Consider the following 20691-nt stretch of genomic DNA (forward strand, 5'->3'; position numbering starts at 1 on the left):
TGAACCAAGATGCAAGTGTGTACGGTACATACAAAGACAGAATCTGTTTACAAAGGACATTTTATTCATTCATCATCTTGGGGGGGGAGAACGTGTCTGAAAAACCACAGACAGTGAGCACAGCAACAGCACAGAGAAATGACGACAACCTCGATGACGTTCTCTCAAACACCAGATTGCAGTTTAATGTCAGTACAAACACTACATAGAAATGAATGCATTACTGTACACTGATTTTTTTTTTTTCCTATTTATTTTTTTATTTTTTGTTTTTTTCAGGTTGACTTGTTGCCTGTAGTTTGGGGAAGAAAGGTCACTACAGAGGACAAAACTATTCCTGATATGTTACAGATAGGTGCATGTGCCATGAGTTCAGTACGGTGGTATAATATGACAACAGGACTTTTAAAAACATGCTGTTTATCCAGTGACTACGTTTTCATTTGCAGGGCTTGAAGTTAGTAAAGGGCCACCATGTGTTACCGGAGAGCAAGACCACGGTGTTGTCAACACAATCTCTATCTGCTGTATCTGTAGCATAATTGAAGGATAACACACTTCGGGATATGCCGTTCGAGGAAAATAATCAAGGAACAATCCTGACATTGGTTTACCAGTAACAGCATGTCCAAATGGGTTTCATTTCCCTTATACGACACCATTGGAAAAAAAAAATTAAAGAACAATTTGCTGTAGTTACATTTAAGGTTGTGGAACGTATTCAAATCTAGCTGTTCCTTTGCCAGTCTGTCTCTCAGGGTTAATGAGACAAATGCAGCTCATCCTTGAACGTTATAAAAGTGCTGACACTGCAGACTCCATCCATAATCAATGATTGCATGCATTTCAAATCCATTTATGTGGTACGTCTGGTACATAAGTCATTGTGTAAGTTAGTACAGAAATGGTAGTGTATTAGAACGAGTGCATTTAATATAAGCCAGTGATTTGTCTTGCAGCCAGAACTGCTCTGCTCATCTCATCTCATCTCATTACATTATCTCTAGCACCAGTTAACCTAACCTGCATGTCTTTGGACTGTGGGGGAAACCGGAGCACCCGGAGGAAACCCACGCAGACATGGGGAGAACATGCAAACTCCGCACAGAAAGGCCCTCGCCGGCCACGGGGCTCGAACCCGGACCTTCTTGCTGTGAGGCAACAGCGCTAACCACTACACCACCGTGCCGCCCAGTGCTGATGATCAATTCATCAAATTCATTTGATCAGCAACACCTGACTGCTAATTGCCTTCATAATTTCTATGGACGCGGTAAAAGTCCTTCCCACGCCACGTGGCCCATCTCCGTTTCCATAGCCCGCCTCTCGCCTATTACACAGCTAGGGTTACAGCAATTAATCAACTAAATTAAAATTAATCAACACCGTCTGAGCAATGTGAATAATTACGTCAACAGCAGTGTGGTACGAGTTTAATTATTCTATCCACTTTCACTGGATATGAGCATTCACGCACTATGATTGGCTACTCTACTACTAGGATATCGGCTCATATACCGTGAGTAGAGAAAAACAAAATGGCGGAGTGCATCAAGTCGGATATATCGCTTTATCAAGTATTTAAAAGAAACAGAAATGGCTAAAAGAAAATAGTACCCACCCCATTATCTCCTGTTTCATACTCCAGCCCAGTCAGTGGCGGTAATGCACCTTTAAGTTGGTTTGGCAAAAGAAGAAAATGGTGGATCATGTTGCTGAACCAACCGAAGACGAAATAAAAATTCTACTCGAAAACACCCCCCCCCGAAAATCCAAAAAGCAATGAAATATGAAATTTTTTTTTTTTTTACTCATCAATAATTATTGCATTTTTCACAAATTTGCTCCTGTCATTTCACCGGTTTGTTTACATTCTAAGCGGAAATGATTTTGTCGTTCGTTTTGCATGAAGTTTTTATTTATCGAATTTGCTAAAAATAAAAATGCTCTGTTTCTCAAAATCCATTGAATGTGGATAAAATAAAATAGTTATTCCAATCAATCTCATCGTACATGGCTTATAGCCTCGTCAGCGCCTCGTCAGCTATCAGCTCATGTACGACTCGATTTCGTGGAATAACTGTTAAATATCCCAGGCAGGGCGGCACGGTGGTGTAGTGGTTAGCGCTGTCGCCTCACAGCAAGAAGGTCCGGGTTCGAGCCCCGTGGCCGGCGAGGGCCTTTCTGTGCGGAGTTTGAATGTTCTCCCCGTGTCCGCGTGGGTTTCCTCCGGGTGCTCCGGTTTTCCCCACAGTCCAAAGACATGCAGGTTAGGTTAACTGGTGACTCTAAATTGAGCGTAGGTGTGAATGTGAGTGTGAATGGTTGTCTGTGTCTATGTGTCGGCCCTGTGATGACCTGGCGACTTGTCCAGGGTGTACCCCGCCTTTCGCCCGTAGTCAGCTGGGATAGGCTCCGGCTTGCCTGCGACCCTGTAGGACAGGATAAAGCGGCTACAGATGATGAGATGAGATGAGATATCCCAGGCAAGAAAACTTCCCTGTACGAAGGAAAGAATGGAAAACATTACTGAAGATGACAAGTTCTTTATCCTGGCAGGGTTGAATTTAAAAAAAAAAATTTATCAACTACCCTTATACTTCCATTAAATTCTTGCCCATGCTAATCAGACATATGCTAGAGATACAGCAAAGATTACATTACATTACCTCCAGTAGTTTGCTCTACAGGTGTTTTGGGTTACCCTGCATAACTGTATTTGACACTATATGACACTAAAAGGTGCTACTGAGCCCAGCAAGTGTCAATGAATCCATGTAAAATATGTTACTACTTAGTTCCCAATTAGCAGGTTGGCCAAACAGTGACCGGTTGTCCCGCGTCTCATTTAAGAAAGAAGGTAACAATCACACGTTGATCCAAAGCAGGAACTGACTTTTGTAATTAAGACCAGGATTTAGCTCACAAGAAAGAGTCCACAGGTTTCACCCTGACAGCCATGGAGAGGATGGAAAAAGGGTTTCAGGAACTTCGCAGAGTGGTTCCACTTTTCCACTCATCACAAAAGGAGTCAAAATACAGCCAGGAGTCTCTAATAGAAGGTATGTGTGTGTGTGTGTTGTGTTTGTATTGTGTGTTTGGATGTAAACTTGATTTCCTTTATATAAAGATCCACTAAGAACAAATTTCCCATTTCGGATGCAGTTCTGGGCATGTGCGGTCATTAAAAACAAACTCAAGGTAAGGTGAACTGCCTGCACATGAAGGTATTCTCAGGTGTAAATGGAGCAATGAGGTGAGAGAGCAAAGAAACTGAGACCACTTCAGTTCTGCGAGCACTTGCTTTCTCCTTACTCATCAGGGTCGACACTTTGCTTGCGGGAACTTGTACTCATTTTTACGGACTATGCTTGCTGATATTGCTCTGCATGCTCAGGTTGGCCTCCCTCAAGCTCTTAAAGACACTGATCAACCAGTTCCATTCCATTCCAGGCATTTAACAGACGGTGTTATCCAGAGCGACGTCCAACATACCCAGAGCAGTCTGGGGAGCAGCTGGGGGTTAGGTACCTTTGCTCAAGGACACTTCAGCCATTCGTGCTGGTCCAGGGAATTGACCCGGTGACCTTTTGGTCCCAAAGCTGCTTCCCCAACCATTAGGCCATGACTTCCCTTGATGCCCATGCTTGAAAACTCAGTCAGTTACTCATTTCAACATCAGTATTTTTTTTTTTTTAAATCACAGAGTACTACGGTATGTAAAAGGTCTAAACTCTAAAGTCCTTCCCACGCCATGCGCTGGTCTTCCCAGACAGTCTCCCGTCCCAGTACTAACCAGGCCCGAGTTTCCCAAAAGCATCGCAGCACAAAGATGATCGTTAAATGGTAGCGCAAGCAGCACAATGAACACTCTCCTAGTTAAGATGCTCTTAGCGTTAAGAGGCTTTTGGGAAACCCACCCCAGACTGTTAAGGCGCATCAGGCAGCACTAATTTCTCGCCTATACATCTAGGGGGCTAGTCCTCTGGTAACCGCAAGAGTTTGACTCCACAATCGCATCTGTATTGCAGCGTGCCTTGCCAGACAGCAGTAGGTACAATTTTTATGATGGTCTTTGGTATGACCTGACTGCAAGTAGAACTCACGATCTCCTGGTCAAGAGGCGGACACGCTAACCACTAGGTCAGCTCGCCATACCGTGTAAAAGGTACTCATACATAATTAAAAAAAAAATGCCTGTAATTAGATTTTACAATGTTGCCATGAAGCCGTTTAATTAACTTCCTCACCAATATCCCAGTTTCATTCTTGCATCAATGACAACTCATGATCCTGATTACAATATGATTTATCGTGCAGCCCTGGTTGAGCAATAGGTGCCTGATTTAATAACTAGGTGATTCAAGGCAGGAATGGAGCACAGTGGTTATAAAACGAGGGTGACCGAATACACTCCTGTAATGGAAGCTTTCGGAGTCTGGGGCAGTGTTTGCATCAGAACGCTGAGACATTTTTATCAAACGTGCCTGCAGTGATTTTGAATATCTCCTGCTCATAATTTATGGTATTGAGTCATGTCACTAAGCTGAATTATGAAACCGTTTTTGATTATCATTAGCTTGTTTTATAGCACGTGCATGGCTTGTAGTAGTAGTAGCTACAATCATGAAAATGTTTCTCCACTTATCTGAGTGCAGATTGCATTAATTAATGGAGTAGGGCTTTTAGGCTACATCCACACGGCAACGAGATTTTTTTTTTTTTAAATATTGCGTCCACATGGGCAACGGATCAGTAAAATATCAGGTTCATATGGCAACGCAATGCTCGCTGAAAACGATGCAATACACATGCCACACCTCTACGTGCGCTGTAAGACGGTCCCATCGGAGACACCAGAACAATAGGAGTAGACACATGCACATAAACCCCTTCTTCTGTAGCATCAGCCACAAAGTTTTGATTATTAATCAGTAGCGTAAAACGAAAGACGCGGAAAGACGAATGAATGGGGGTAGATGGAAGCCGGTACGCCAACATTCTGATATCCTCCAGAATTCTTTAATGGTCCGGAATAAATTGAATGCTACACGTTGATGGATTACTTTGTTCTTCTACACCCTTTTTGAGGAATGTATTGTCGGACTTAAACCAACATCTGAAGAGGTGAGATCGCTCCTTTTTTTTTTTCCCCTATTTTTGCTGGCGGGATTGTTTGTTTTTGGAAAGCGCACGGGTGGTGCGCGGTTTGGTTATACTCAGTACTTCTGCAGTGTTTGGACTAAAGACTCTGCCCTAAGGGCTATTCTCTCTCTCTCTCTCTCTCTCTCTCTCTCTCTCACTTTGCACCATTACACAATAAATATTCACAGTGAAAATATTTTGTAAGCGCATTTCATGAACCAAGTTATAGGATTTGTTGACAACTCGCATCGAGTTCGTTACACTTCTACCCGGCGTGAAGCACTGACAGTCATGTGGTTGTGATGTCATCGTAAACAAATCCGTTCTACTCATCCAGACGACTTCGCAACGGCGCCGTTGCCAGATTTTTCCACTCTGGAACCCGTTCTCAAAAGATTTCGTTTTGGGGCACCCAAAACGCCGGTGCCGTGTGGACGCCAGGCCGAAACGATAAACAATTTTATCAGATTCATCTGAATCCGTTGCCGTGTGGACAGGGCCTTAGAGATAGCTACATATACCTCCAGGACAGAAAACCCAACTGGGTTTGAAACAAAAGAGTAAAATAGACCATTGTTGAACAGTCAGTACCCATTGCTTATTTATAACACCAATGATGTGCCATTAGTGGCTTCATGCCAGTATATGGCTCTGGATCCTGATGTTTTATGAGCCTTATGATGGATCGCGCAGGTTTTTGTCACAGTGCTTAAACATTGGTACATTTCCCACCATTCAGTGGATCTGATAAAGCCCCAGATAACAGCTGAAACTTTGACGATTGAAACCTTGCCCCAACATGACTTGGGTGACTGATCTTCATGAGTTACCACTTCATCAGCTAAACCTACTTTTTAGGTATAATTTGTTGACTTAGCCCATTGGCTGCCCTTAACATTTTATTCGCTTGTTTTAAACATTGTAGTAGTAGTTAGGGTGGCACGGTGGTGTAGTAATTAGCACTGTCGCCTCACAGCAAGAAGGTCCTGGGTTCAAGCCCAGCGGCTGGCGAGGGCCTTTCTGTGTGGAGTTTGCATGTTCTCCCCATGTCTACGTGGGTTTCCTCCGGGTGCTCCGGTTTCCCCCACAGTCCAAAGACATGCAGGTTAGGCTAATTGATGGCTCTAAATTGACCGTAGATGTGAATGTGAGTGTGAATGGTTGTTTGTCTCTGTGTATCAGCCCTGCGATAACCTGGCGACTTGTCCAGGGTGTACCCCACCTTTCGCCCATAGTCAGCTGGGATAGGCTCCAGCTTGCCTGCGACCCTGTAGAACAAGATAAGCGGCTAGAGATAATGGATTGATGGATAGTAGTAGTTATTCAAGGTGAATGGACTTCTGATGAATAGTGAAATTCCTCAGTTGCGATGATCATGTCGATGTCGGGTGTTGAAAGGTGGTAAAATGACGTAAAGAACAGGGTGCGGAGTCTATGTATGTCTGGTGGCCTGGGAAAAGCCTACACATGGTCAATTTTTTGACATTTTCCACTAAGTATAGCTCTGAAAGCTATACACATTCATGTGGTGACTTATTTGAACGTACCAAACAAAAGAAGTTAAAGTATTTTAAGGTGTGATTTCATGAGGGAGAAACATTACTGCCAAATTTTAAAGAATAAGTTTACAATGGGAAATGAGTTCTCATTTTGATTATCAGCATCATCCACATTAGGTTCAATTCGCTCATGCTTTTTAAACACAAGCCTTGATGTCCTCTCTTCACTCGACTGATCTCTCTTCACTGTAACATCAGTGAGGGCATGATCGTGAATCATTCAGTCTGTTCAGTTGGCTAAATTTCCATTCCTGATGGTCTTTTTATTAGGTCATTTAACCATTTTGTACTGTCTCTCTAAGAGCGCTTCTTTGTTTTGATGACGACGTGATGGTGCGGGCGAACAATGACAATTTGACAGCTGGGATCGGATCACATCACAAACTGGATCGATGAGGCTTATGTCCATTTCGCTATAGCATATAGCTATAAAACAATTGAATTCATCAAACCACTGCATTTGTTAAACTGAGTCATTCTCTCTGCAGCCAGGCAGTCAAGACAATAATGGGGGGGGGGGATTCTTAAATTAGATGTGTCAAAGTATGTTATTGTTAGAAAAACCCAAGTTTTCATCATTTTTAGGGTCATCTGACTACTACACATCTGATCTGTTCCTAATGAATAATGACGTGACGTTCCAACTTTCTATTTGCTCTGTAGTTTCTAACACATAACTGATTTATATAAAATACTGGCAAGACGACAGTAATGATTGAAATTAATCTAGATATGACTCACCGAGCCTCCATACAGTTACATAAGCCTCTCAGACATCATTTCACCCTTGTTCTGTGCTTCAGACAGATATATATATATAATTTTTTTTTAACAATTATTGGATAAAAATGTCATCATGGCATTGTAGCAAAATGATCTCATGACTTTCTCACCTGAATCAGCCACCTTAGACGACACATACTATATAATCAAAGGTATATGGACACTTGACTAATCAAACCCAATTGTACTTGTTCCAGATTTAGTTTATCTCTACTGTTATAATAACCTCTGCTCTTCTGGGAAGGCTTTCCACTAGATTTTAGAGCATGACCGTGAGGATTTGTGATCATTCAGCCACGAGAGGCGAGAAAGCCTAGTATACAGTTGGTGTTTCAATTCAACACGCTCAAAGGTGTTCAGTCGGGTTGAGGTCAGGGCTCTGTACAAGACACTCGAGATCTTCCACTCCAGCCTTGGCAAACCATGGATCTTGTTTTGTGTACCAGAGCATTATCATGCTGGAACAGGTTTGGGCCTGTTAGTTCCCGGGAAGGTAAATCTTAATGTTAGAGCATACAAAGACATTTTATGCAATTGTGTGCTTCTAGGTTTGTGGTAACAGTTTGGCGAAGACTCAAATAATGGTGAGATTGTCAGGTGTCCACATACTTTTGGGCATATAGCGTACTATATTGTAGCTCTCCGTGGCGAAATTTGTTTTCAAACCACCTGAAATAATGTTTAGTGTCCCCTTCGCAGTTTTTTTTTTTAACATCACGGCCAATCAGAAGTCTGCTCTTGTGACTGTGGTACAGGCTTGGAAAATTCTTCTCAGTGGATCTCTTTTATTCCTGTTTCAGCATGAAGGGTGTGTGTGTGTGAGAGAAATGTATGTGTGAAGGTGTTCTCAGCAGTGCAATGATGCCTTTGGCCAGTGTAACTTGCTCAGCATTTCTGGCTGTGGTTGCATGCTGGGAATTGGAGCGTCTTCTTCATCACTGTCTGATTCACTGCTAGTGATGTCGTCGTCATCTTCCTCCTCATCCTCCACTTCTTCTTCAGTTAATTCTTCTGCTGGCTGGAGTTCCTCAAAGCTCTTCACAACACAGATACACACACAAAATTATACAATTATTAGTATATTCCACTGATTTTCTCCGGATGCTCTACTTTTGCTTGGAGTTTCTGGACTTTCTGCTGTTTAGGGTATCCATGAAGGATCACCTACAAGATTTTTGAGTCTCAATTTACAATTCCCAAGGATGATCACAGCTAGATACTGTAGTCTGATGCCTATGGACCGCTGCTGTAATCATAAAAACTGCCCTGCAGTCATCTCAGGACTCGTATTTACAATCTACTCATACTGAACACATCCTTGCGGCACATTTAGTACTGTTTGTCTTTGCTCTTTTACCCCTGATGATTCATAACCCCACTATCTGGTGTCCTCCAGAAAGATGGTTCAGGTTCTATGTTGAGTCTGGTTGTGATCTCGGGGAGTTTTTCCTCATCACTGTTAAGTCTGTCTTGTTCATTCGGGATCTAAATTTACATCCTTTTTTGTAAACACACTTTGAGATATCTATTCCATTCCAAATCCAGCTTTTGCTGGAAGGCAGTGGTTTCATCTAAAGACTGCAACACATTCTGTTCACAGCCATCCAAACTCATCTGAGGCTTTGCAAGAATTCACACGTTAAAGTCAGTTACAGAATTATTTTTATCATCAGTGTATCACTGCCCTTCTTACCTCCAGTGGGTTCACAGTAATTGTTAGGGCTGAGAGATCCAAGTCTTTCTCTTCCTTTAATTGTGCGTGTGCATCCGGGACATCCTGGACGTGTTTGAGGTAAAGCTGGTAGATAACGGAGACTACCACCACCATCAGAACAGCAACACACACCACTATCACTACACTGGACACATCTGGAGAAAGAAGAATTAACTCAAGAGAGAGGATTATCCTTTATACACAAGCATTGAAAGTCAAAATAATGGCAGCTTGAAACTAGGAGACACTGTCGAGCGCAGACTCGGATCCGCCAAGCCACAGAGTCGGATTTTCATTAAAATCTAATAATTGGCCCATGGCTCACCTTTCCTCAAATTTTCATCAAAATCCGTTCACTACTTTTTGAGTTACGTTGGGAACAGATAGACAAACAAAGGCGAAAACATAACCATCTCCAACGTAGTTATAAAGAGATACGGTATTAACTTAAAATAACGATGATTGATATATGAAAATAATGTGCTATTAAGTTGAAATAATGATAAGTCAATAAAAACGTGTCTTCCACATGAATTTATGGAGTTTTATTCCGAGCTTTCAGATCTACGGTCCATCATCAGGGACAGAATGGAAAGTAATGATCCCTGATAATGGACTGTAGGGCTGAAAGCTCGGAATAAAACTTCATAAATTCATGTGGAAGACACGTTTTTATTGACTTAATATGATTCCCACATACAAACAAACTTTGGAAATGATTTGCAGCCCCCTGTATAAGTAGGTATACAGTAATGAAAAACAAAACGTTTGCACAAAATGTTAGTATTACAACCCTGATTCCAAAAAAGTTGGGACAATGTACAAATTGTAAATAAAAACGGAATGCAATGATGTGGAAGTTTCAAAATTCCATATTTTATTCAGAATAGAACATAGATGACATATCAAATGTTTAAACTGAGAAAATGTATCATTTAAAGAGAAAAATTAGGCGATTTTAAATTTCATGACAACAACACATCTAAAAAAAGTTGGGACAAGGCCATGTTTACCACTGTGAGACATCCCCTTTTCTCTTTACAACAGTCTGTAAACGTCTGGGGACTGAGGAGACAAGTTGCTCAAGTTTAGGGATAGGAATGTTAACCCATTCTTGTCTAATGTAGGATTCTAGTTGCTCAACTGTCTTAGGTCTTTTTTGTCGTATCTTCTGTTTTATGATGCGCCAAATGTTTTCTATGGGTGAAAGATCTGGACTGCAGGCTGGCCAGTTCAGTACCCGGACCCTTCTTCTACGCAGCCATGATGCTGTAATTGATGCAGTACGTGGTTTGGCATTGTCATGTTGGAAAATGCAAGGTCTTCCCTGAAAGAGACGTCGTCTGGATGGGAGCATATGTTGCTCTAGAACCTGGATACACCTTTCAGCATTGATGGTGTCTTTCCAGATGTGTAAGCTGCCTATGCCACACGCACTAATGCAACCCCATACCATCAGAGATGCAGGCTTCTGAACTGAGCGCTGATAACAACTCGGGTCGTCCTTCTCCTCTTTAGTCCGAATGACACGGCGTCCCTGATTTCCATAAAGAACTTCAAATTTTGATTCGTCTGACCACAGAACAGTTTTCCACTTTGCCACAGTCCATTTTAAATGAGCCTTGGCCCAGAGAAGACGTCTGCGCTTCTGGATCATGTTTAGATACGGCTTCTTCTTTGAACTATAGAGAGTTTTAGCTGGCAACGGCGGATGGCACGGTGAATTGTGTTCACAGATAATGTTCTCTGGAAATATTCCTGAGCCCATTTTGTGATTTCCAATACAGAAGCATGCCTGTATGTGATGCAGTGCCGTCTAAGGGCCCGAAGATCACGGGTACCCAGTATGGTTTTCTGGCCTTGACCCTTACGCACAGAGATTCTTCCAGATTCTCTGAATCTTTTGATGATATTATGCACTGTAGATGATATGTTCAAACTCTTTGCAATTTTACACTGTCGAACTCCTTTCTGATATTGCTCCACTATTTGTCGGTGCAGAATTAGGGGGATTGGTGATCCTCTTCCCATCTTTACTTCTGAGAGCCGCTGCCACTCCAAGATGCTCTTTTTATACCCAGTCATGTTAATGACCTATTGCCAATTGACCTAATGAGTTGCAATTTGGTCCTCCAGCTGTTCCTTTTTTGTACCTTTAACTTTTCCAGCCTCTTATTGCCCCGTCCCAACTTTTTTGAGATGTGTTGCTGTCATGAAATTTCAAATGAGCCAATATTTGGCATGAAATTTCAAACTGTCTCACTTTCGACATTTGATATGTTGTCTATGTTCTATTGTGAATACAATATCAGTTTTTGAGATTTGTAAATTATTGCATTCCGTTTTTATTTACAATTTGTACTTTGTCCCAACTTTTTTGGAATCGGGGTTGTAAATGAAACCTAGCACCACTATTATAATACTGGTAATACTGGAATAATCCTTACTGTATACCTACTTTGGCAGCCCCCTGTATAGTACTTCAAATCTTAGTATATGCAATCTTTTATTTTACCCTCAGAGGGTATCAGCTGGTGACACTCAATCAGGAGTGCTTACTATAAGCACAGGCTGTCCGCAAGGCGGTGTTGTATCACTCTTATTTTCTTTATTTACAAATAATTTTGCTCTTAATAATGACACTGTTAAATTGATTAAATATGTGGATGACATGGCCTCAGTTGGCCTGTTTCAGAAAAATGATCCCTCTGGTGAGGCCACCTACTGCGCCCATGTGAAGGCCCTGGGAGCATGGTGTAATAACAGCCAGTTAGAAATAAATGTGACAAAAACAAAGGAGCTAATCTTCTGTAAGAAGCAAGGCCTGACAACAGAGCCAGTCTCACTCGATGGTCAGTGTGTTGAAACTGTGCAAACTTTTAAATGTCTTGGCACATTTCTTGACTGTCGGCTGTGTTTCACTGAGAACACAGATTATATTTTTAAGAAGCGTTCTCAGAGACTCAACCTTCTCAGAAGATTGAGCTGTTTTGGTGTTAGCCGTCAGATTTTAGAGCTTGTGTATACAACACGTATTGAGAGTACCTTAACATTCCATCTCCCTGCTTGGTTCGGACACTTAAGTGCAAAAATAAATTAAATAGGATTGTCAATGACAAGCAAAATAGTGGGAAAACCCCCAAAACATCTAGCTCACCTCTACACTGAAAGGCTGAGGAGGAAATCTACAAGATTAGTGGCAGACACTTTCAATCCCTTTTTTTTTTTTTTGCCAATTTGAGCTTCTGAAGTCTGGAAGGCCCTATAGGGCCCCTCTGGCTAAAAGTGTATTAAAAAAATATTTTATTCCAAATGCCATTAGTATTCTTAACTCAACAAAGTGAGTGATCCACAGACACTGATCATTTCTATTTGTCTTTTTTCTTTATTTTATTTTGCACAACCCTTTGTGTGGGGCGGCGCGGTGGTGTAGTGGTTAGCGCTGTCGCCTCACAGCAAGAAGGTCCGGGTTCGAGCCCCGTGGCCGGCGAGGGCCTTTCTGGGTGGAGTTTGCATGTTCTCCCCGTGTCCGCGTGGGTTTCCTCCGGGTGCTCCGGTTTCCCCCACAGTCCAAAGACATGCAGGTTAGGTTAACTGGTGACTCTAAATTGACCGTAGGTGTGAATGTGAGTGTGAATGGTTGTCTGTGTCTATGTGTCAGCCCTGTGATGACCTGGCGACTTGTCCAGGGTGTACCCCGCCTTTCGCCCGTAGTCAGCTGGGATAGGCTCCAGCTTGCCTGCGACCCTGTAGAACAGGATAAAGCGGCTACAGATAATGAGATGAGACAACCCTTTGTGTTTGTTGTCTGTGTTGCTGTTTGTCAAGTTGTGTTGTTGAAATGTGTGTTGTTGGTGAGCCAAAGATAATTTTCCATCTTGGTGGACAATAAAGATTTATTCTATTCTATTCTATTCTATTCTGGTGCACATGTTCAGAAAAAAAGGGGTTTATTGGATAATTAAAGGAAGAAGAAGAAACCTTTATTTGTCACATGCACCCTTCAAGCACAGTGAAATTCATCCTCTGCATTCAACTCATCTGAAGCAGTGAACACACACACACCCAGAGCAGTGGGCAGCCACACTACAGCGCCCGGGGAGCAGTCAGGGGTTAGGTACCTTGCGCAAGGGCACCCCAGCCGAAGGCTACCCTACGTCAACCTAACCGCATGTCTTTGGACTGTGGGGGAAACCGGAGCACCTGGAGGAAACCCATGCAGACACGGGGAGAACATGCAAACTCCACACAGAAAGGCCTTCGCCGGCCGTTGGGTTCGAACCCAGAACCCTCTTGTTGTGAGGCGACCGTGCCAACCACCACGCCACCATGCCGCCCAGGGTCTTATCTATTAAAAATACTCACCAAACCCTTTATTCGGAACACCTGTACACGTTCAATGTTCATGCACTCTTTTTTTCCAGTCTTAAAATGCACACTTTCAATAAACCTGTGCCCACTGTAACCACAGATCACTGGTTTCCAATGACACGAGTAGAACTTGATGTGATTTTCTGCTGTTGTAGTTCATCCACCTCAAGGTTTGATGTGTTATGCATTCTGAGATGCTTTTCTGCTCACCACGGTTGTAAATAGTGATTCTTTGTATTATTGTAGCCTTCCTGTCAGCTGGAACCAGTCTAACCATTATCCTCTGGTCTCTCTCACTCATCAACGAGGTCTAAAGTGTTTCTGCCCATTGCTGCACTCTGGATGTTTTTTTTTTTTTCCTCCAGTGTCAGTCAGTCACCGAGGTTACATTTTTCACCAAGTCTGATGTATGATGTGAACATTCACTGATGGTCTTGACATGTATTTGCATGATGTCATGAATGAGCAGGTGTTCCAAATAAAGTGGCCTATATGACTTCCAGTGCATAAATGCTTCCTCATCTCATCTCCTTATCTCTAGCCGCTTTATCCTTCTACAGGGTCGCAGGCACGCTGGAGCCTATCCCAGCTGACTACGGGCGAAAGGCGGGGTACACCCTGGACAAGTCGCCAGGTCATCACAGGGCTGACACATAGACACAGACAACCATTCACACTCACATTCACACCTACGGTCAATTTAGAGTCACCAGTTAACCTAACCTGCATGTCTTTGGACTGTGGGGGAAACCGGAGCACCCGGAGGAAACCCACGCGGACACGGGGAGAACATGCAAACTCCACACAGAAAGGCCCTCGCCGGCCCCGGGGCTCGAACCCGGACCTTCTTGCTGTGAGGCGACAGCACTAACCACTACACCACCGGGCCGCCCCCATATGATTCTCCATTTCAAAAAAAAAAATAAAGACTTCTGATCCATCATTTTTTGGCAGCAGTGAAAAGGAGCAGCTTGAATGACAGCAGACGCAGTGCTAAAATGAATATACAGGAAATAGTTTTAATGTTGCCTCATGACTCACTGTACTTTTCTGGCAGAGCACCACTGTAAATCTCACCTTCTAAGCATGACGGAGAGAGAGAGACCTGAAAAACATTTCTGACTTTTTTTTTTTTTCAGGGACAGTTCCTGTAGTACATGATGTGTGAAAAAAGCTTGTGAATGCCCCTCGTGAAACCGGTTCATGTCAACATAATGCAGAAGTATTGATTCTTTTTGCTGCCCCAGAAGTCTTTAATGCCATTTGTGACTACAGAAAATGACACAACAGGGAGAGCTTGTACGGCATCAGCTAGAGCGTGAATTATTTTGTTGCTCGTCCGGGACAAGATCTCATTTTGTTCTTTTGTTTGTTTCGGAAGCTATTTGTCAAGAATGAGGTCATGCTCTGCTTTTGCGCTGAAGTAGCTGATGTAGGTTTTCATCATTTTTTATTCTTCATGACCTGTGAATGCTTGTTGCTGCTTTGACTCAGTGAGCTAATACATTTTTTTGAAAGCACTGCCGAGGTTTTTGCTGCTGTTTCTCTCAATTTAACCAACCAGCAGCCACCAATCTACAGGTTGTAACTTTACATGAAGTGGCACAAAGTGACTGTGAACTGTCCTTTTCTACAGGTCAGGCAATTTTTTCGTAAGGGCCTCCCGCTAAAATAAATCCTGCACTCTCCGACAAAAGGCTAATAAACTGTACCGTTCCTTGTTTACTGGTGTGGTCTCTGTAAGTGTTCAACTTTTGTACTTTTACCTTGAAAGTTGCATATAATGGGCATTTAAAGTACAGCATGACTAAAAAAATAAAGATAATTAAAAGTACAAAGTGGTTCTTAAGGACCAACTATGTACCTTTAAATCATTTTGAAAGGTACACTACATTCACGATGATAAAGTAACACACTTAACCTACATTCACACTAGCAAGCGACAAAGTGACAGGTGACCATTTGTTTAGCCTCGGTCACAACCGGCCGTACGTGCTCCTACGGCTGGTCTACGTGCAAAAAAACGCAAGAAACGCACGGAGGGCGCGCGTGTGACGTGCTGATTTTCGAGCCGTAGACTGGCCGCAGAGGTTCTTTGTCATGTCAAACTCTACGGGCGCTTACGTTTTTTTTCAGGTTGCAAGACAAACTTACGGCCAACGTGCGTCTTTCTCCACAAACAAAAAAAATGCAGCGATTTGGGAAACGCCAAAAATCGCACGGCCAAAAAATCGTACGTCCGGTTGTGACCTAGGCTTTTTTGATGTATTTGCACATTACAAAGCAGCGATTCCGTCTTTCATGACAAGCAACATCTGAATTCAGACTTTCTCAGCTTTAGTTAAATTAGGTATGATGCATTTAAGGCCCTGGTCACACTTCAGCTCGTGATGGGTTTGCGAATATTCGACGATGAAAAATTAGTAGCATCACCACCAGTAGTATAATGCACGGTGAATGTTCTCCAAGCTTTGTGGGTTGTTTTTTGGTGTCTCTCCACCTGGTGAGTGGCCAAAAACATCGTGAAAATTTTCAATGTATGCACTGAAATTTGGTGGCGATGTTTGTTTGTTTTTCGTCGGCAAACTAACCGGCGAATACTCGCTTCAGGTTTGGGAATACGTCCCGAAGCTCCAGGAAGCATTGCCACCAAACATCTCATTTTCATTGATAACCCACTGCAAAGCATCGCAAGCTGTAGTGTGATCATAGCCTAACAACTCTTAATTGCCAATTCTATGGCAATGTGGTCTGATTTTCCTTTTGTTCCCCAATCCAAACTTTAGTTCCTACTTGCAGTTAGTTCCCATTTAGTGTTTGATGAACAAAAATGGAAGGAAAACTTAAGCTCATGCTGCATTCAACTAAAGCGCATACCTCTTAATTTCTGATCTCCAACTTTTTGACTCCCGAACAATTTGGGAATTCCTACTCGGAAACTTGGGATGGTCTCCTCCACTCTGCAAGTGGCATTAACTCAACATGGCTGCTTAGAGATAATTTGCTTGTTAAATCTAACCCCTGTCCCAACTTTTCTGAAACGTGTTGCTGACATCAAATTAATTTCTCATTTTCAACATTTGATATGTTGTTTTTGGACTATTTTCAATGAAATACAGGGTTTCCATGATTCGCAGATGATCACATTCTGTTTTTATTTACAGTTTACACAGCGTCCAAACTTTTTTGGAATTGAGGTTGTACATTATTGATATACAGGGTGTTTCAAAAAATTTGATATCATTTCACAATCTAATAACTTTTGCCAATTCTCGTTCGGTCGACTTCAAATTTTAACAGCATGTGTGGAAACAGGTCAAAACTTTGTCGAATGTTTTTTGTTTTTAATCTTTTTAGGTATAGAAATGCCATTTACTGGAAAAGAAAAGGTGTTTTGTGTGTTCGAGTACGCTCGAATACAGTCGAACAAGACTGTGTGCAGCGTGCGTTTATGAGAGAATTCTCTAAAAATGCGCCAACTGCAATGCAGATTTGGACATGGCAGAAAAAGTTCGAAGAGGAAGGCTGTCTGTGTGTCAGGCGGCGCACATATTGGAAATTTGTGAAATCGTTCATGGAATCCACTGACCTTTTGAATTTCTCATTCAAAAGTTTGAGGAATAAATCTTATACCGTATTGCTCAACATTAAGCCTGTTCAGTTTCCTTTGCCTAGACTGTGTAGTTTCTAGGATATAATATCAAATTTTTTGAAACACCCTGTGTATTATTCACTGCCCCCCCCAAAATAAATGAATAAAAATAACCCCAGCCGCTACTCTATACATCACTCAGCACAGTTAGCTTGCTAACATGTTGCTAACAAACCATGAACATGGGGATGTTTATGATTTTTGTAATTCTGAGCTCGAGCTCTGACTTCTCACTTCCAAGTTAAGTCAAATGCAGCATTATAACCTCAAATGTGTAGGTACAACCCCAATTCCAAAAAAGTTGGGACAAAGTACAAATTGTAAATAAAAACGGAATGCAATAATTTACAAATCTCAAAAACTGATATTGTATTCACAATAGAACATAGACAACATATCAAATGTCGAAAGTGAGACATTTTGAAATTTCATGCCAAATATTGGCTCATTTGAAATTTCATGACAGCAACACATCTCAAAAAAGTTGGGACAGGGGCAATAAGAGGCTGGAAAAGTTAAAGGCACAAAAAAGGAACAGCTGGAGGACCAAATTGCAACTCATTAGGTCAATTGGCAATAGGTCATTAACATGACTGGGTATAAAAAGAGCATCTTGGAGTGGCAGCGGCTCTCAGAAGTAAAGATGGGAAGAGGATCACCAATCCCCCTAATTCTGCGCCCACAAATAGTGGAGCAATATCAGAAAGGAGTTCGACAGTGTAAAATTGCAAAGAGTTTGAACATATCATCATCTACAGTGCATAATATCATCAAAAGATTCAGAGAATCTGGAAGAATCTCTGTGCGTAAGGGTCAAGGCCGGAAAATCATACTGGATGCCCGTGATCTTCGGGTCCTTAGACGGCACTGCATCACATACAGGCATGCTTCTGTATTGGAAATCACAAAATGGGCTCAGGAATATTTCCAGAGAACATTATCTGTGAACACAATTCACCGTGCCATCCGCCGTTGCCAGCTAAAACTCTATAGTTCAAAGAAGAAGCCGTATCTAAACATGATCCAGAAGCGCAGACGTCTTCTCTGGGCCAAGGCTCATTTAAAATGGACTGTGGCAAAGTGGAAAACTGTTCTGTGGTCAGACGAATCAAAATTTGAAGTTCTTTATGGAAATCAGGGACACCGTGTCATTCGGACTAAAGAGGAGAAGGACGACCCAAGTTGTTATCAGCGCTCAGTAGCCTGCATCTCTGATGGTATGGGGTTGCATTAGTGCATGTGGCATGGGCAGCTTACACATCTGGAAAGACACCATCAATGCTGAAAGGTATATCCAGGTTCTAGAGCAACATATGCTCCCATCCAGACGACGTCTCTTTCAGGGAAGACCTTGCATTTTCCAACATGACGATGCCAAACCACATACTGCATCAATTACAGCATCATGGCTGCGTAGAAGAAGGGTCCGGGTACTGAACTGGCCAGCCTGCAGTCCAGATCTTTCACCCATAGAAAACATTTGGCGCATCATAAAACGGAAGATACGACAAAAAAGACCTAAGACAGTTGAGCAACTAGAATCCTACATTAGACAAGAATGGGTTAACATTCCTATCCCTAAACTTGAGCAACTTGTCTCCTCAGTCCCCAGACGTTTACAGACTGTTGTAAAGAGAAAAGGGGATGTCTCACAGTGGTAAACATGGCCTTGTCCCAACTTTTTTGAGATGTGTTGTTGTCATGAAATTTAAAAATCACCTAATTTTTCTCTTTAAATGATACATTTTCTCAGTTTAAACATTTGATATGTCATCTATGTTCTATTCTGAATAAAATATGGAATTTTGAAACTTCCACATCATTGCATTCCGTTTTTATTTACAATTTGTACTTTGTCCCAACTTTTTTGGAATCGGGGTTGTAAATGTGCAGTATATTCAGATATTTTTTTTTTTTTAACCTGCCAACAAAGCCTCGGTATAAATCATGTAGTGAGCTGCAGGCTATACTTTATGGCTATTCCCATAAGGCACAAAAGATGTCACAAAGAAAGGAACGATGAAGGTACGAAAAATATAATGAGGAAAGGAACAATTTTGTCATCTTTTTGAGGGTGTAGATGTATGTTAAATATTCCCTCACCTCTTCATATTCCTAGAAAGTACACATATCAACAATATGTAAAACATGGATTTTGTGCACAAACATGACAACCAAGCCGATGAAAAACAAGGACAACTGACAAACGCGAGCACAACCTATCATTCAGTCTTTGCTTAATATATAAGCACACACACTCACTGTCACTCACCAGAGCTCTGGGTGTTGAAGACTGTGACTGGGTGATGACTAAGTTGCATGGATTTGGGTTGAGCCATGACATGACTGATATGCTGGACAGGCTGTTCTCTGTGAAGTATATTAATCTGAGTGGAAGAAGAAAGAAAGACAGTTAGATGAGGAATCTTAAGTAAAATGAGGTACAACACCATGTTTCTGCTGTATTCGTAATTTGCTATGATTTCATCTAATTTTGTTTTTCAATTCAGTTGATTTAGTATCAGGATGATATTCAAGGTGCTGCCAGTTTTATATACAGTGCTCGCTCAGATAATTGGCACCTGCCATCAGTGTGTGCAGGGGAAAAGAATAAATGGACGGGTATTCACATGTCACACAGTAACTGCAATGAATGAGGCACTAAGCTCTTAACATTTAAAATATACTTGTATTAAAAAACAAAACATAAACATGGGCGGCATGGTGGTGTAGTGGTTAGCGCTGTCGCCTCACAGCAAGAAGGTCCTGGGTTCGAGCCCCGTGGCCGGCGAGGGCCTGGAGTTTGCATGTTCTCCCCGTGTCCGCGTGGGTTTCCTCCGGGTGCTCCGGTTTCCCCCACAGTCCAAAGACATGCAGGTTAGGTTAACTGGTGACTCTAAATTGACCGTAGGTGTGAATGTGAGTGTGAATGGTTGTCTGTGTCTATATGTCAGCCCTGTGATGACCTGGCGACTTGTCCAGGGTGTACCCCGCCTTTCGCCCGTAGTCAGCTGGGATAGGCTCCAGCTTGCCTGCGACCCTGTAGAACAGGATAAAGCGGCTACAGATAATGGATGGATGGATGGATGGATGAAAAAACATTCTTAAAATATCCTGTTTTAAACCTATTTATGGTTTTCAAGTGCCATCTGTGCTGTTGATGGCTTCCTGTTTTGCCATCTGTTTCCCCCCCCATGTGATAGAAAATCCATTAAAATCTCACAATCACACTTTCTACATGATGTGAACTTAACCTCAATTAATCTGGATGTGTAGCTAAAACATTCTGCTATTAATAGCTAAATAGAAATTTTGTGTGTTCGATACCTAAAGAGAACATTTGCATTTGTGAAAATACTTACCTTTGTCCTAAAAAAACAAAACAAACCCCCCTCCAAAAAACCTCATTTTTTTTAAAAAGGAAAGTATCGACATCCCTCAGAAATATTTAGAAAAATGTATTAATT

At 42.1% G+C, this 20691-nt stretch overlaps 1 protein-coding gene across 1 annotated transcript in view; it reads right to left on the reverse strand.

Annotated features, from left to right (window-relative positions):
• Positions 1–8192: 8192 nt before the first annotated feature.
• clstn2b (calsyntenin 2b) overlaps positions 8193–20691 on the reverse strand; it is a gene marked incomplete at its 5' end in the record, with an annotated part of 375601 nt that continues 363102 nt past the window's right edge. The window contains 3 exons of the mRNA XM_060897678.1: positions 8193–8523; positions 9181–9356; positions 19497–19611. Coding sequence (XP_060753661.1) covers positions 8335–8523; positions 9181–9356; positions 19497–19611 — 480 coding nt within the window. The remainder of the gene's footprint in view (positions 8524–9180; positions 9357–19496; positions 19612–20691) is intronic.

Source organism: Neoarius graeffei, chromosome 17 (assembly GCF_027579695.1).
Source record: "Neoarius graeffei isolate fNeoGra1 chromosome 17, fNeoGra1.pri, whole genome shotgun sequence".
Classification (NCBI taxonomy): Eukaryota; Metazoa; Chordata; class Actinopteri; order Siluriformes; family Ariidae; genus Neoarius; species Neoarius graeffei.